General features: G+C 46.3%; 1 protein-coding gene across 6 annotated transcripts; it reads left to right on the forward strand.

The window, feature by feature from the left end:
* The first annotated feature begins 3078 nt into the window (after positions 1-3078).
* On the forward strand, positions 3079-17528 carry DDB2 (damage specific DNA binding protein 2). Of its 6 annotated transcripts, none has more exons than XM_064462626.1 (11): positions 3079-3190; positions 4039-4222; positions 6986-7119; positions 8066-8257; positions 9114-9259; positions 12245-12344; positions 13850-14027; positions 14702-14847; positions 15110-15274; positions 15573-15618; positions 16309-17528. In XM_064462626.1, exons 2-11 carry the CDS (start codon positions 4051-4053, stop codon positions 16557-16559), a joined length of 1530 nt encoding a protein of 509 aa, XP_064318696.1. In that variant the 5' UTR covers positions 3079-3190; positions 4039-4050; the 3' UTR covers positions 16560-17528. The 6 variants fall into 6 exon arrangements, with proteins under 6 accessions (XP_064318696.1, XP_064318694.1, XP_064318698.1 ...); XM_064462624.1 differs by lacking the exon at positions 9114-9259 and adding an exon at positions 10980-11146; XM_064462628.1 differs by having other exon boundaries at positions 6989-7119.
* Positions 17529-17745: the final 217 nt, after the last annotated feature.

The raw sequence follows: 17745 nt of genomic DNA on the forward strand, positions 1-17745 counted from the left end.
GTATGCATGACAAGCTCTATTTGCGGTGATGCTACTCTTTACATCAGCAGTCAGACTAAAGTAGCCAAAAATATTCATGCTTTGGAAAAAGATCCTGGCGGCAAGGAGGCAGAATACCTAACGGTATTATAAATACCATGAAGTTGATGGTCTTAGTCACAATATAGCTTTAGCAGACCCCGTGACAAGACAGCTTTATTCTGCAGTACAGAACCACGTCCTGTAACTAAGGCAGAGCCTCAACTTCAACTGTCTGTACGTCAGACAGAAGGCATCATAAAAATAAGCCTAATATCCTGCCCGCATATAATCATACTTCTCTGACTGCTGCATATTGTAGTTCAAAGAGTGTGAGACTGTAAAGACATATAAGAATATTATTTCAACTTACTCTTTCTCTGGCTTGCTCAGTGTACCGCATAGACACTGAGCTGTGACAGCCCTGGCCAGTGGCATTTCTTCTGCACATGATTTGCATACTCTGTGCTATTCTTGTCCTTAGTGAATAATAATTACAAAAATATCTGGTGATTCTCTAGAGAGAAAGCAAACCTGGTGTTAGTAATTGATAAAATTACTTCATTTAGTGTATTGTATTTAGCACTGTATTTAGCAGTGGTGCGGCCTTACCTTGAGCACTGTGTGCAATTCTGGGTCCCACAATTTAAGAAGGATGTGAAGCTCCTTGAATGTGTCCAGAGGAGGGCAACAAAGCTGGTGATGGGGCTGGAAGGCATGTCCCGTGACGAGCAGCTGAGGACTCTGGGTTTGTCTCGTTTGGAGAAAAGGGTGACCTCATTGCTCTCTGCAGCTTCCTGAGGAGGGGACGTGGAGAGGGAGGTGCTGAGCTCTTTTCCCTGGGATCCAGGGACAAGGACGCCTGGGAATGGTTCAAATCTGCATCAGGTGAGGTTTAGACTGGATGTTAGGAATCATTCCTTTACCAAGAGGGTGGTCAAACCCTGGAACAGGCTTCCAGCAGAAGCGGTCGATGCCCCAAGCCTGTCAGTGTTGAAGAGGCATTTGGATAATGCCCTTAATAACATGCTTTAAATTTTGGTCAGCCCTGAAGTGGTCAGGCAGTTGGACTACATGGTTGTTGTAGGTCCCTTCCAACAGAAAGTCTATTCCATTCCATTCAAATCCATTCTAAAAAATGCTAACCATGATAGCTCCCAGAGGGAAACGCGTAGGCTACTGCAAGTGTGCTCTGCGCAGGGACACTACTGCTGGGAGACAAGTGGAGCGGGGACAGGAAGTGCACATCTTTGCTGGAGATTGTTTGGATAACAGCATCAGAGTTTTCTTTGGGACTGATACATACAACATTGAAATCAATACAAGGCTTTCAGTATACTTTAAGAAGGTTGGTATCTGGGGCCCTTTTTTCAGCTACAAATTTTGAAATGTTCCCCTTTTAAAGCATATGAAAACCGAAAGATATTAAGGAGCATGTAACTTAATTGATGTTTTGTTGGTGGTTCTTGATGAACTCCACAGATTCTGTCTCCAATGATGACGACTTCTGCAGACCTATAGATGAAACTGTTGATCGCTGTCAAGATGAGAAGGATCTTTTTCTAGAGTACTTTCCCTTCCTGGAAATCGAGCCTTCGAGGCTTCAGAAGGAAGAAGGGAAGTGCTACATTCAGTTATTCCTCTTGCTATTTTTTACTAATGGGTATGGTTCTAAAAAGAACATTGTGTATTACAGAAGTGCTTGACAAGCCTTTAAGATTTGCTAATTGGGTTGACATATATGTTCAAAACCAGAATGTGTTATCTGTCAGTGGTTATGATTTTTTGTGCATGTCATCCTGATACTCGTTCTTAGGATGGCAGCAACCAATACAATGTTGTTACAGTTCAGGAAGAAAGCACACAGTCTGGGTCTTTGTTGTTTTTCTTAGCAGTTTTTCTATGCATTTTCTAATACGTGAGAAAATGCACAGGTAACTGTAGTTATAGTGAAAAAAAAAACCCAAAAAACCCCAACACCCAAAAGCAAACCCTAAAGCCCCACAGTTCAAGGAGTGGTTATGGACAGATATTTTGGGACCTGTGTTCATAGCCAGCAGCGTGGATGGACCGTAACTGCTCAGCACGGTTACTGGTGGGCCTGAAGCATGAGAGCCTACCACTCCAGAGATAAGGCTCCCTACACAACACAGCCTCCTTTGCAGGTGGAGGGGCACATGCCGGTACATCCAGCTGTGTTGGCAGGGCTCTTCCTTCCCCACTCTGGTCTGCTCTCTCACATAGGATCTGGTAGTCTCTGAGCTGATCTTGCTGTGACTTTTTCATCTGCCTTTAAAATGCATTTTTTCTGTTGAGTTCTAACACCAGTGCATCTTCGAATCAGAATGGTTTGGGTTGGAAGGGACATTCAGAGGCCGTCTAGTCCCACTCCCCTGCAGTGAGCAGGGACATCTCCAGCTACCTCAGGTCGCTCAGAGCCCCGTCCAGCCTGACCTGGGATGTTTCCAGGGATGGGGCATCCACAGCCTCTCTGGGCAACCTGGGCCAGCGCTTCACCACCCTCATTGTAAAAAATTTCTTCCTCATATCTAGTCTGAGTCCCCCTTCTTTTAGTTTAAAACCATCACCCCTTTGCCCTGTCATAATAGGCCTTGCTTAAGAGATTGTCCCCATCCTTCCTGCAGTCCCCCTTCTCGTGGAAGTGGTGTTTTGAAATAGTATCTTTTTTTTTTTTCCTTTTGGTTGCAGTTTGGTGTATTTTGGGCCCTTACCGTGCAGCTTTAACACATCGATCTGGTGTTCTGGAAACCAGTAAAGTATTTAAGATCCTAAGTCTTGTGCCAAAAAGCCAACAACGGTAAGCCTAAAGGACACCTCGGAGCCTTTGGCTCCGCGTTTCAGGCCAGGCCGCGGCCCCGGTGGAGCGACAGCCTGGCGGCCGCCCTCCCAGTCCCGCCGGCAAGGGTAGGAGCGGCGGGGCCAGAAGAGCAGGCACCCCCGACCTCCCCCTGCTCCCCGCCGGAGAGGGCTCGGCGGGGCGGGCGGGCGCCGAACCGCTCCCCGCGTCTCTGTGTCTGTCCCGTCCCCGTGTCCGTCCCCCCCCCCCCCCCGCCGCTTCCCGCCCCGGTTATGAAACCGCGGGGGAGGGGCCGACTGCCGCCCGCTGTCCTCGGCCGCGTCGGGGGAGCGGAGAGAGGCCGCTGCCGCGCAGGTGAGGCCGGAGCGGGGCCGTCCTTCCTGCCCGGGGGTGTGCGAGGGGCTGAGGGCGGCGGGGCCGGGGCCGGCGCGGGCCGGGCGCCGTGTGGGGAAGCCCGTGCCGCCGCTGCGCTGTATTTAACGCGGGCGGGTGTCCGTGACAGCAGTTCCCGAGTTATAAATAAGTACGGGCTCTTCGGGGAGGCTCTTCTTTGGGGAGGGGGTGCGCGTGTGGAAACGTGCGGCTGCGAGGAGCGCGTGACGCGCCACCCGGCAGCTACCAGGAAGGCGGTGGGAGGCCCGCGCCTTTCCTGGCGGGCTGGGTGGCGTCATAACGCAGAAGAGGAGCCGCTGCGTCACGCGGCTGGTACGCAGAGCCCGCGGGGGGCCCGGCCCCAGGGCCGGGCGGTGGTGCTGAGGGCAGGGGGCCGTTACGCGGGGTATGCCCTCAGCCTGTTTGCTGCCAGACTAGCCCTGGCCACTGTCATGAAAAGCTCTGACCTTTTTCGCAGTTGAATCTAAAGAGCTCAATGTGAGCTACTGGAGAAACAGTTAGTGTATTATGTGGTTTCACAGATGTACTTTATGCAGATCTGTAGGTTTTAAGCTTGAAAGTTCAGTAGAAGCACATCTGTCAAAACACATGCTTTAGGATATGCTCATTTTCATATGTGAACAAAGAAGTTCATTGAACCTATCTCCCTCTCCAGCAGAGCGCAACAAAAAGCTAGTGTCTTGCTGGTGAAAGAGGGTACAGGTATAATCACTACTGTCAGACCACTGGGATATGTTTAATTCCCGTTTTTCTGTCTCCTAGTTAAAAGTGTATGGCAGTCTTACCTTCCGTGCTTTGTTTGCTTATAGTGGTCAGACAGAATGGCTCCAGTGAACCATCCAAAGGACAAGAAGCATGAGAGCGCACATGAGCGTTGGCCAGAAGAGGGAAAATCAGCTGGGAAGAGGAAATGGGACTACGAGGAACTAGGGAACGAGCCACAAGCAAAGAGGTTGTTTGTGAGAAAAACATCCAAACCCCCCGAGAAAATCGGTAACATTTCCTCAGTTCCTTACTGTTTCTCCCAACAAGATTTACCCTAAGTGACAGGCACCAACTAGCTGAAGAGGGAGAATGCCAAGACGCGTGCTCAGACATGAGTGTTCAGATGGGGTTATGTATTGAAGTGATACACAGACACGAATCAGGGTAGTAACTTCCTCCGGTTATCTGTATAGTGAGTGAGTGCCTGCGCACATGCATGCGTGTTTAATTTTTGAGACTCTGCACCCCTCAGCCGAAGCCTGCTCACTGAAGATGCTGTCACAGCTCATTTGAGTGTGGTTAAGTTCTGTGGTATTCCTGAATTACCAGATGTCTGCCTTATTGTAGGACAGACCAGTCTTGGTAAAATGTTGTTTCTTCTCCCATGCAATTCTTAGTGCAGCTTGGTATCCTGCAGCATGCAGTCTAAACTGACATTTCCACCTGAATCTTTGCATATTCTAACTTTTGCTACAGTATATAGGAATACTTTCTACCTCTATGTTTGGATTAGACTGGGCAGAATTTCCACTAACCCTTCTCCCATTGTGCATTTTTTTAGTATGTAACTTTTTAAAAAACAAATCTCTTAATGACTTTTTATGTAACGAGGAGCGGTGATTAAGTTCTAAGATACTGGAAAAGTTAGTGCTTTGTATTATCAAGAAAGCTGTGTAGGCTTCAGCTATGGTAAGGACTATTTTAATAGAATCATGAAATCATTTAAGTTGGAAAAGACTCTTAAGATCATCGAGTCCAACCATTAACCCACCAAGTGCACCACTAAACCATATCCCTAAGTGCCACATCTATGCATCTTTTAAATACCTCCAGGATGGTGACTCAGCCGCTTCCCTTGGAAGCCTCCTCAGTGCTTGACAACCCTTTCAGTGAAGACATTTTTCCTAATATCCAATCTAAATCTCCCCTGGCACAACCTGAGCCCGTTTCCTCTCATCCTGTCACTTGTTACCTGGGAAAGGAGACCAACACCCCCCTCACTATAGCCTCCTTTCAGGTAGTTGTAGTGAGTGATAAGGTCTCCCCTCAGCCTCCTTTTCTCAGACGAAACGTTTAATTCCATTGTTTGTTTAGGAGATCACTAGAGTTACTGCCTTGCATGGAAATATTACACACTTTCTGTACACTTTTGGCTGTAAGGATCCAGAAATTGCTGAAGTGTTTTTCAACAGTCAGAGATAGCGGAGTTCTACAGTTTTGCCTGTCTCCATTGTCTGGTGTATAACTCCAAACTCAGAGCAGTTGGCAGTGTGAACAGTGGACACAGAGGCAAAATACTTTATTTAAAAGGAGTTCTGTGAATAATTGTGGATAGTTAAAGCATCTTCTGTAGTTAATTTAGCTACCTGATTTTCGTTGCAACTTCATGGCCTGGTGCTCCAATTTGGTGAGCATCTGCAGTTCCTGTAAGATCCAGAGGGAACTGGATGTAGCTGGTACTTTGGAAAAATGAAGCCAATCAATTTTTCCCTTAATGCTTTTTGAAGATGAAGACCTTTGTATTTGAGGTTTTCCATTCGTGTTCCAGTTTTGATTTTTATATGTTTTGGAAATTTTTTTTTTCTCCCGGACAGGTTCAGTTTCTTCCAACTGAAACACCTTTGTAAAGGGTTTCTTCCAGCAGATTCTAAAAAGGCCTAAAGTTTGTTTCTTAATAAATTATCCTTTGTAATGAAATGGATCCATCAGAAGGAACTGCGGATGCTAATTCTTTTGTGAAAAACAGGAATTAGAATATAAATACTTTTTAACCTATTTCAACAGGTGTGCCAAGTGTTGGCACTATGTTGGCATGTGAAAAAAGAACTTCTGTTTCACACCCATGCGCTTCTAGGCTCCACCACTGCATTAAAAAAAGATTTTATATGGGTTCTAATCATATTAAATGGTGCCATTTCTGGGTTCTTTTTTATAATCATCCTTAAACGAAAATAGTATTTTTGTTTTTTAAGAAATGCTTCTTTCCCATTTGACATCTAGATCCCCTGGAGTGTTACAGACCATTGCTGTGCGGATGATTAGATCACAGACATGGGACTGAACAGATCTGGTTTTTATGTAAAGGTCCCTGAAGATCAAAACTTGGAACATGAACAAAATGTGGAAGCATGCTGTACTCAGCAAAAATCACTCCGAACAGAAAGGTTTTCTGCCAGCGAGGTGTCAGCAAGTCTATTATCCAAAACAGAACTCGCTGTGCTGTAGGCAGACTCTATGGGTTACAGCACAAGCAGATCGAAAATTCTGATTCACAAGCAGGCATTTCAGGAACCGTGTGGGAACTTGTGTCGCTATGCTTGGGGAATTTTCAGATGTTAATGTTTCTGCTGGTCACACATCTGACCTTCCCTTTGCTGTAACCTGGGGTTTACCGCCTCCCATGGGGTATTTCCAATTTGCTGGGGCTTTGGATAGCTTTGTTGATTTTGGGGATGAACCACTGAAGGTGTGTACTGTCCAAGAGATGCACCATCTGTGGCTTTGCTTTAGTCCTCTCCTGTTGTCTTTTTGATAAGTCTTTGGCAAGGAGAAGGAAGGTTTAGCAAGAGGAAGCATATGCAAAGCTCTGGCAGGCTATGGGAAGCACTAGGTTCCATAATTGCAGAGGCTGCTGCACCTTAGGTATGTAAGAATCATTTAGAGACACTTCTCTTGTGGATTTTGCAGCAAATACAGATGTCTTCCCATGTTTTTATTGAATGAGCATGTGAGATGTTGGCTCTCAGTAAGTTTTACTCCTTTCCTCTCCAGCAGGTTGGAGTGGAGGCGGGTCCATGGTGAGAAACAACAGAGCCCTTTTCCGTCAGCTGGAGCGGCAGTGCAGCATTGTTCATTATGTCTACCAGAACATGCTGGGAGGCTCCATTCGTGCCCAGCTCAGGCAGGTGAGGAGTTTCTCCTTCACGACCTGTTGGACATCTCAGCTCCCTACATAAAAACATCATGAACACATGCTGGGAAACTTTAAAGGGGCTTAAAGTTCCTCACGTACACTGTGGCTCCCAAGTCTGGTGCACCCTTATGTTTCTTAATCCTGTAAAATGCAAGAGCTGAGATGGCTTTCGCTTTCGGTTGTCCTGGCCCTGACGCTCTACATTTTATCCCTCTGTTAATTCTGTGCTTCCTTGAATCACATTTAAATTTACCCACTCTACCATTGGAGTTATTGCACAGTGCTACTTTCGCACACTAATCTTGACTGTTCTGTCATTCTGTTTTTGTACCCACTCTACTTTGATAATCATGTCAGGTTTACTATTGATGTTTCCTCTTCACAGACATCAAATCCATAATGTTTTACTGATTTCAGAGCCATACTCCCTCTTTCATTTGAAGTATTCTGTTTGCTCCTATGCTGTATAGTTGAGCTGCAGGCAGTTTGGGTGGGGGAACATAATATTGTATCTCTGGACGATGTGTAACATTTTGGGATGCTTGGTAAAGACACAGATTGTGGTGCGGAGGCACGTTCTCCTTCCTTGTTAATGTAAATGTTAATTTTTAGCTTAGCCCACAAGGCTTAACTCCTTGTACACCATTTAAGGTACGGTATCTCTCATTTCTCTGTGGTTTCCGAGTGCTGTGGCTGATGTGGATTTGTGTGGTGACAGGCTGTTTCCCTTGGGGACAGCATGTTCATTCTACAAAGAGGCCTAGAATGTGAATGTATGAATGGTGAGAAACAACAGAGCCCATTTCCATCAGCTGGAGCGGCACGTGTGAATGTGTGAATGTGCTGACACTGATGGCAGTTAGAAATTGTTAGCCTCCTCATTCAGAGAATCTTGTGGATCCCTGCAAAAGTAATAATTATCTTTATCTTTTTAACAGTGTCTGCAGCTGCCCTTTCTGCGTTCTCTTGCCTCATACCGCCTCTTTCGAACAGCAAGTCCCTTTGACAGGAGAGTGACATGCCTGGAATGGCATCCAACACACCCCAGTACTGTAGCTGTTGGTTCCAAAGGTGGAGACATCATCCTTTGGGACTATGAAGTACTTACTAAAACCTGCTTCATAAAAGGGGTAAGCCTCTGTGTGTGTGGAATGGGTGGGAGGGAAAATGGGAGTGCCACCAAATAATGCAGATCAAAACTGAGGTCTGTTGTGAGAGGCCCATAAGGGTCTCGGGTTGCAGGGTAGCCAGCTGTGGGGCAGGACTGAGATGCAACAGCATGTCTGTTCCCAAGACCCAGACTGTTCTAGTGCTGGGGAGAACTAAGGCATGTTGCTGAAGTTCATAATGAAGCAGTACTTGGTGTGTGCTCAGTGGAAAAATAATTCAGCAACTGGCAAAGCAGTTGTCTTAAAGGGATGCTGGAAGCAAGTAGGCAGAGAGGGTTTGTCTGTTTTAGGTCTTGATCTTTCTCTGCTTGCCTTTTATTCTGTGTCAGATGAGGAAACGACTTTGAGTGGGGAGAAACAAAGTTCCTTTATCTGGAGTGAGAACCTAAGGTAGAATGAATGGTTTGTATAGCTGGCATGCCCCCTTATCACTGTATTCAGCCATTCTCATACTGACAGGGGCTCAAAGACTCAGTAACTTTTGTTCCCAAGTGTATACACAGGTATACACTGGGAGGAGGTCTATCCTCCAGAAATTGCAGGGTCATCTTTCTCTTTTTGTAAATTGTATGGTGCCAGCCAGCCAGGGAATACATTGCCTGGGGACTGAAGGAGTTGCAGTTTTGTCCTCCAGGAGGGCAGCTGTCTAGACAGCCATCATGTGGGAAGACGTGGTTGTCTTTTTCTCCTTGAAGGGCTGTGGTGTGTTTCACTGTTGCTGTTAAGGACATAGCAGTGAATGCAGACTTACAGAACACACTTTTCTCCTTCCCCATCACTCAGTGGATTTTTCTTTTGTTCATCCCCTTCCTTGTAGATGGGAGCTGGAGGGGCCATCACAGGAATGAAGTTTAACCCCTTTAACCCTAGTCAGCTGTACACTTCGTCAGTTGCCGGCACTACCACCCTGCAGGATTTTAATGGCAATACTGTCCGGGTCTTCACCAGCACCGAGGACTGGGAGTAAGAAATACAGCAATGCTTTGGGCCTCTGTGTCCTGCTGGCAGGAGCACTACAGAGAGAGAGAGATGTTTGTCTCTACTACGTGGGTCCTGGGCTTCCTCTTCTCCACGTACACGACCTTTATCCTCTAAATTTCAGGGATCCTCTCTTTTCCATGGAGGCTCACTGTCCCTTTTTGTTTTTCCCTGAAACAGGGTGGTGGGTAGGAGAGAGCTTTTATTCATGAAGGGGAGGGACTCTTTGATGCTGCTTACTGCCTGTTGTACATGGTAGAGCATGGGGGTGCCAGTGCATTTCCTCAGCTGTCTGTTCTTAAACCTCCCATAGCTTTGTGCCCTGGGGACCTTCTAACCTCTTCACCCGTTAGCAGTGATGCTTGTTGTCAGATGGTTTTTACAGGGCAATTTATAGTCCCCTCAGTGCTTCTCCGCAAAGGCCACTGAATTCAAGTGGTGCGTGTGTCATAGGGATCACCCCAATTCATCCCATCTAACTTTTTTGGTGCTTATCTAAAATAGCAAAATTAAAGAGTCTGGGCTCCTTCAGTAATGAGTGAAAAGAGGAGATGAATTGCTAGAGGCTACTCTGTCTGCCTGTGCTTAGAATCACCCTCTCAGACTGTTGCTTTTTCTGTGGACTCATGAAGAAGCCTGAGCTCTTCAATTAGTTACTTCAGTTCAGTGCTTAAAGGTAAGTGAGGGAATTTGGGTTAGCCACCTCTTTCCTTTTCTCCACCCGATTCTCTGGGTGGCAACTTCTGTGGTTGGTTTCCAAACTGGCTGTTTCAGCTGCGGCCTTGTAATAGGGCAGAAGGTGAACCCAGGTTGTGCTGGGGTGACTGGCCAGGTGAGCAAGGTGGGACAGACTGGGTCCTGGGACATGAGGATCTCATATCACATTGGGATGCCTGTCACAGCAATGATGCCTGGATTTGAAAGGGCATGCCACCCTCCTACCGCTCTGAGAACAGGCAAGCTCTGTGGGCAGGCCTGTTTTTATCTTATTGGATTCTTGAAATCTAGAATTTACAGTCAGACTTTATTAAGTGTTTGCTCTATGAGCAACAGATGGAGTGCACTTGAGTATCAAAGAGTTTGGGGACTCCCAGCTAGCATCCTTCTTTTCTGTCCTTGTGTAGGGTTTCCGTATTTCCTCAGTAGACAGACTGGGGGAAAATAACATTAACAAAACAACATAACAACAATACAACATAATACAGAACATAAGATTCCTGTGCCATGGGGTTAGCAGTAGGATTTCTCCTTGCACTGCTCTCATCTTGCCTGCCGGTACCTTGAGAAAGACCAGATACAGCACTGGAAGCAGCTTGTAGGGAACTGGTGAATGAAGTCTCTGTAAGAAAAGCTCGGTGCATGACCATCACGAGATTTTATGTGGTTTCTGCCTGGAAAGGTGCTGGTTTTGCTTGTGATCTCCTGAGCCTGGTCTGAGCCAGGTGGTTCACTGCAGATTAGTCCTACCCCCGGAGCAGAGGAAGCAATGTTGCTAATGAGGTTTGCAGCCCAAAGCAGTGGGGTTGAACTTACAGGCTCAGAATGTATGTGCTCAGCTCGCAAGACGAGTTCTTATGTACATGCCCTGTGAGAAAGCAGTGCATTGTACCTAGGGAAACCAGCAGTGTGTTCCAGATGAGTGTTGTATTAAGGTTTTTGTCTTCCACTCTAACCTTGATGCCTCTTGGCTTTGTGTGTATTCCAGAAAGGGCCAGGAGATTCTCTTGGAGACTTCAAGTTCAGTCCTTATGAGGCAGCGAAGCTTTATGTGGCATCAGGGGATGGCACCCTAAGTCTGCAGGACCTTGAGGGCAGAGCAGTGCAGGTGATCTCCCGTGCCCCGGACTGTGGCCATGAGCACCATAACGTTTGGTGAGAAGGGAGCAGTGTGAGGCTTATTCTCTGTTCCTTGGGGTTAATGCTATGCTGCTTTGTGTGCTCTCTAACATCTTCCTGTTTGCCAGTGTTAGGACACCCTTGAATTGGTCCTGTGAGGGAGCTTGGAGACTGGCTCCTGCTCGAGACCTAGTGCTGCAGGGAGGGTGACAAGCTAGGCAGTCCCAGGGCACTTGGGCTTTTACAGCAGCCGGGTGTGCTGCCTGCATCTTATGAAGTTGCTTTCTGGTGACGCCATCTCCTGTCTTGCAGATACTGACAGCTTTTCCTTTCGTAAAGTGTGAGGTGAGAAGAGCAGGATAACTTCCTCCTCTTCATTGTGTTCTGTGTTTTGTCTGTAGTAGCTCAGGTAGCATAGGAAAGCCACAAAACATCCCTGCACAATCTTGAGTTTCAGGCTATTGAGCTTACTCTGCTGCCCTTCTGGAGGCTTCAGGCTCACCATGCTAGTTTCCATGACCGTGAATTCTAGAATAATTTATCTTTGCAAGTGAAGCTTTCCTAACATGTTCCCAAAGGACCCCGGCTTTATTCTCTCTGCCTTTCCCCTCCCAGCAGAGCTGGGGTTAAGACATAAGTCTGTATCACATAAGTCTCTATTCTGTTTTGTTTCCTGGAGTGTGAAGTTGAGAGAGTTTGATGTCCAACTTTCCAGTCCAAAGCTTTTGTAATTTCTTTACTGTTACTTCAGTGCTTTGTGGAAAATATGATTTTTAAAGCTGTTTCTGTACATTTGTCAATGTCACAAGGGTGTTCTGATCTTTCCCAAGGTGTATCCGTGGGCAAGCACCAAGTGGCTTTTTAGCCTCTATTATGTTCAGTGTCCCAATGTGTCACACTCCATCTAACGAGCACTTCACAAATGACTAGGAAGTTGTTTCATATTCAATCACCACCAGGAAGCATTGCTGATAAGCTGCCCCCCTTCCTGAAACTCAGGCCCACACCATCAGGCAGGACATTGCAGTTACAATCTGTTACAGTCTCCCTTGCCAGGGATGAGATTTGAACCACAGCTCCCCTGCCTTCACTTGCCTGGGGGAGGCAGCACTGATTTTTTGTCTTTCCCTCTAGTTGCTGGTACTGCAGCGTTGATGTTTCTGCAAGCTGCCGTGCAGTCGTGACAGGTGATAATATAGGCAACGTGGTCCTGCTCAGCACTTCAGGTGAAGAGGTTTGTATGGCTCCATGCAGCTTCTCTACGGGAATCTTCAAGGCTCATGTGCTTTCCTACACTACAAGGACCCTGAAAAGAGGAGAAAGTACCTTGCAGCTCAGGAGATGAGTCCACCCATTGTCTAGGTGGTGAGAAGTCCTCTGCTTCTGCCATTCATTAGACGTTTTCACATTGTTGAGCGTAACAGTAACAATTCACAAACAGGGACTGCGTTCTGTGCTCCCTCTTCTTTAAGAGTATTTGCTACTATTCGCCATCCCTGGAGGTGTTCAAAAAACATGTAATGTGGCACTTTGGGACATGGTTTAAGAGGCATGGGGGTTTTGGGTTGATGGTTGGACTTAATGATCCTAGAGGTCTTTTCCAACCTTAATGATTCTATGATTCTACTGGCCAGAGTTATTACAGGGTAACCTGAAGATGTGAGCACCCTCTGCCAACGACCTTCACACTTCCAGAAACTTCCTGCGCTGATGGCAGCCATTTAGGAGATACTGCTTTGATGTATAGCCTTCCATGACCTTGGGGCAGGTACACGAGCAATACAGCAAATGTTGGGATAGAAATTGCACTACTGCCATTTGACGCGAGAGGGCAGGCAGAGTTAGACTGCACCTTCCACTCTGAAGCAGTACAGAAACATATTTGAGAACAGCTGGAGTGAGCCCTGTTTTCAAGAGCCTGCTGTACTGTCACACTGCAGTTACCGTTTCTCCTGCCTGTAAGGGTAACAGCTATAAGAGTTTGCCATCCAGTGAGCTGTGGCTAGAGGCGTCTGTGTAAATTAGTGGGCAGAGTCAGGAGTGCTCCTAATGATTTATGTTTAGTTGCTTCCTTTCCTTTTTTCTCCTGAAAGAGAGTGAGATGCCCTTTATTGTAGGGAGGATGAGCCAGCTTCACCCTTTTGATTAGAAATAATCTTCCGGCTTTGGATAGAAATTTATTCACAGGCGGTTTATATCCATTTGTTCTTGTTAACTGAAATATTTCCCCTACCCTCACATTTCTTTGCTGATGTATTTCTAGATGCCAGTTATGTCTCCTCTCACCTTTTTTACTAAGATAAAGCAAGCTCTTTTGGTCTTCTTCCACAAAGCAGGCCCTTCCTTATTGTCTCGGCTGCGCATTTTCTGTACCTGTTCCAGTTCGTTTTAATTTTTCTGCAGATGGAAGACTGGCACTGCATAAAGCATTCCAGATGTGATCTTGCTTTGTACAGTGGCATTAATGTTTCCCTCCATGAAACAGGGATTGCGTTTTCCTTTCTCATGGCTGTAATAAACTGGTGGATCAGAGTTCTCCTAGAATTAGATAGTTAGTTCCCAAGGTCATTCTTCTCCTTTCTTGTTTCCAGTGGATAAACTCTTGGTTTATTTTAGAAGTTTTGTTACTGTGTAAACGTATGACCTCTTTACTCTGCTCTAGTAGATTATTATTCCATTTCTTTACTCCAGTCCTTGATTATTTTTTTCCTATGTGATTTTCTGTTTCCTCTGCTGCAGATTTGGAAGCTGAAATTGCACAGGAAGAAAGTGACTCATGTGGAATTTAACTCCCGATGTGAGTGGTTGCTGGCCACAGCGTCTGTGGATCAGACAGTCAAAATCTGGGACCTCAGAAACATCAAAAACAAAATGAATTTTCTTCATGTGCTTCCTCATGACAAACCTGTTAATGCAGGTGAGTTGAGATAAGAATTTCATTGTGTGGATGTCTGCAGAGAGTCTGCTCAGCTCGCCTTTTATTGTTGTGGCAATGTTGACTTTCACTCAAGTTCGAAGTTGCACGGTAGCTAGTGTTAAAGCAAGGCAGGCATTGGGAACATGTTGCCAGAGGCAGGGTGGGGGATAGGGCAGCTGCAGCACAGTCTTAGACTTGCCGTACAAACTGTGGCACTGTTCCTTGAGAGGTAAGTGTGGAAGCAGCAGTGGCTGAGATTAGAAAATGGAATTTATTGGGGCAGTTCCTCTGACAGACTCAAGCCTCTGTTTCTTGGGTGCCGTTGTACCAGTTCATGGAAGTCCAAACTGCAGGTGTCTGTCTCCAGCTTTTCCGCTAACTTTCCATTTGAGTGGGCAAGTTCCTTTCTTTGCAACATCTTTTTTCTGTGATTCTAAAACGAGGATAATGATTTTTCCTATATAATCCAGTGCTGTAGGTCTCAGTTTACTGATTGTAAGAGTTTTGAGATTGTCTGAGACAGGGAAAGTCTTGTCTTTTGGGGCACATGGCCATATTCACTTCCCTGGTAAAGAAACAGCAATGGGTTTCCAATCAGAGAAATGTGACTTCCGTGTTTCTTGTCAATCACAGCATTGTGACCTTTTGTTTGTCTTGTTGCCCCCCTCCCCTAGCTTACTTCAGCCCAACAGATGGTGCCAAACTCCTGAGCACAGACCAGCGCAGTGAAATAAGGGTTTACTCCTCTTCAGACTGGACCAAGCCACAGCATCTGATCCCACATCCACATCGGCAGTTTCAGCACCTCACACCTATTAAGGTGAGTTAAGCAGCGCAGTCTGAGAGGAGCATCACACCTGGTGCTAACAGCTGGCCGTACATCCAAAACAGTCTGATTCCTGGTCAGGATACTACATCGATGGGTGGATATTCACACTGCAGCAACTCCCAGCAGAGCACTGTTCTGAGGATACCCTTGTTCCTCAGGCTGTGGGTGGGATGTACAACCCATTGCTTACACTGCTGGTTGTCTGGTGTGCGTCAGTATGAGCTGTGTCCCCCTCACTCTGCTCTATGACTAGGCAACATGGCACCCGCGCTATGACCTCATCGTAGCAGGTCGCTACCCAGACCCTAAGTTCCCAGGATACACAGTGAATGAGCTACGAACTGTTGATGTATTCGATGGAAACACCGGAGAGATGGTTTGTCAACTCCACGATCCAAATGCTTCTGGTATCGTCTCGGTAAGTTGAGCGCCACTGCTAAAAGGACTGCTGTGTGTTGAATCGCAGCCAAGAGATACGGGTTAGGGACTAGAACAATAGGAGTATCCTCTTTCCTTATGACAGGCTCACACTCTCGTGGGGGTATGGCTGCCGACTAAAGCTGCAGCTTTAGCTGCTGACTCAAGCAGGGCTGGTCAACGGTCATCTGTGGATTTTCTGTAATACTCTTTGGGGAACAGTGGGTTTTCCAGATGGTTTGTTGCTGTTACAAAAGCAGCGATGCTCTTACAGGCTCTGATTATGTTTCCATTTTCAGCTCAATAAATTTAACCCTATGGGAGACACGCTGGCTTCTGGCATGGGTAAGTAACGAGAACCTAGGGCACTAAGCATGGGTGGGTTCCAGTCCCAGAAAAGGGCAGGCTTGTTTCTCCAGTCTAAAGCAAGTTGTGAGTGAGGGTGTCCCAAATCCCACTTGCTAGTAGTCCTCTATGACTTCCTACATGTGTAAAAGAGATCAAGGCCTTCTTTTCAGTCTTCCACCTTTGCAGTTAGAAAACAGGTTGCTAGTCATCTGCTGTGCAACATTCCTGAGCGCATGAAGTCCAGAGGAGTGAGAAGCCTCCCTGCAGCAGGGAGCTGCTGCCATCTGCCACAGAAAAGGATGGGGTGGGGGTAGGGGGGACAAGCCTTATCCTGCTAGGCTGTACCCCCTCCCTTTGTTTAATTTATCTCATTTCCTAGGCTGCAGAGCCAAGACTACTCAGTTTTTCACAGGCCATATGGCATTAAGGGAGCTAACTATAGATTTAGGTCTTAGATGCGAGACAGATGAGATTAGGAACTACTTGATCACGTTTCTTAATTAGATCAAACTTCCATGGCTGTGTGGAGATAGCGCCTGCAGTAAGCATCTTTACATCCTCTGTACCTTGGAAATACCTTAGAAGAGAGAAAGCATTTTGAATCTCTGGCGTTTTTAAGTGACAGAGTCTAAGGTATTATATTTGATGTAGAGTTTCTGATGCACAGTGTTTAATTTTTCCTCTCAGGCTTTAATATTCTGATCTGGAGCCGTGAGGAGATGGTGGCCAAGAAGCAAGAACATCTTTTGAAAGCCATGACAGAACAGGGGATTGGAAGCTGGAGTTTGTCCAGACGTGGAGGGCAGAGGCAGGCAAACCCTGGGACAAGCAAACTCAAAGCTAACTTACTGTCTTGGGAGCTGGAGGAGATGAGAACGAAAAACAACAATTCTAAATCACAGGGAAGGAAGCGAAAAGGGAAGGATCTAGATAACTGATTTAGTATTTTGATCCTTTCTGGATCACAGGGTACAAATTCAGTCTTGGCAATGGGCACTATAAGATGTGCAGGGCATTACACTTTGACTTCGTCCTTCCTCCCTGGATCTGATCTTGTTTCCCTGACTCCCTCTGCTTCCCCGTCTAGAAAGTTGTGTCAGTACTCAGTTCCTCCTCCAAGTGGAGTTACCTCCCATTTTCTGAGGCACTAGGAAAACATCAAAGATGTTCTCATATCCTGCTGACGTTACTGCTTGCAGCCTGCCACGTCTGCTTGTCATCACTTGTCAGAGGTTACCATCTACTGCAGGCTGCTGTGGAGCAGCTCATGACCAGGTCCCTCAGCCTGTTCTAGTCAAACTGAGCTGAGAAACCCTTTGCTAACATGGTTAATGTCCCGAAAAGGTAGAATGTTCACAGGGATGAGGCAATGGGTTGCTTGTGTAGCCTAGGTAACACCAACCTCCTGTATGCAAGCGTCTTGGAAAATGTGCATCTGTCGAGACCTCAGGCTTAGCCTATTCTGTGCTTGCAGCTATTTAACTAGACCACAAAGAACACGATGATGCCAGAGCTCTTCACCTGCCTCATGGGATGCAAGGGCAGTATGGAGCTGGGAACCTACTGATTGTGTAGTTTCTGTTTTCAGAGCTCTAGAGGCTTTTTTGTGGCACTGATGAGGTAATTTTTTTCCATCCATGCCTGTGTGCTTCAGGATGTTGGAGAAAAACGTTGTAAAGCAGAAATGAGGAATTTCTTCTGAACACCCCTGCTCAGAGCCAAATCTCAAAGACTGCTGTTAAACTGAAAAGTTTTGCTTTTTCTAGTTTGTTTACAAAGCTGCCTGGGCCTTGCTGCTGTCCCAGAGGTTAATAGATGGGACAGGCTCTGGGCCTGCTCAGATTCTCTGTGTTCACTTTTATAGTTTTGCAGTATTGATATTAATAAAAGTTTTGTACTAAACCGAATTTCTTTGAAATAGAGAACAGCTCCTTTGAGCATTCTGCTGAAGCACTTTTTGTACGGGGGGAAGAAGTTACTGACCTTTGTGCAGGAGGGCCAAGAGACCTAGAACAGTGGTGGAAATACCAGTCATCAGTACTGTGTCTGCACTAGACCTTTCCAAGTTGGACACGTTGCCTTCTCAGCTGTACCTATGTGTGGTTGCTGCAGTCAAAAATAGTT

Source organism: Phalacrocorax carbo, chromosome 10, assembly GCF_963921805.1.
Source record: "Phalacrocorax carbo chromosome 10, bPhaCar2.1, whole genome shotgun sequence".
Classification (NCBI taxonomy): Eukaryota; Metazoa; Chordata; class Aves; order Suliformes; family Phalacrocoracidae; genus Phalacrocorax; species Phalacrocorax carbo.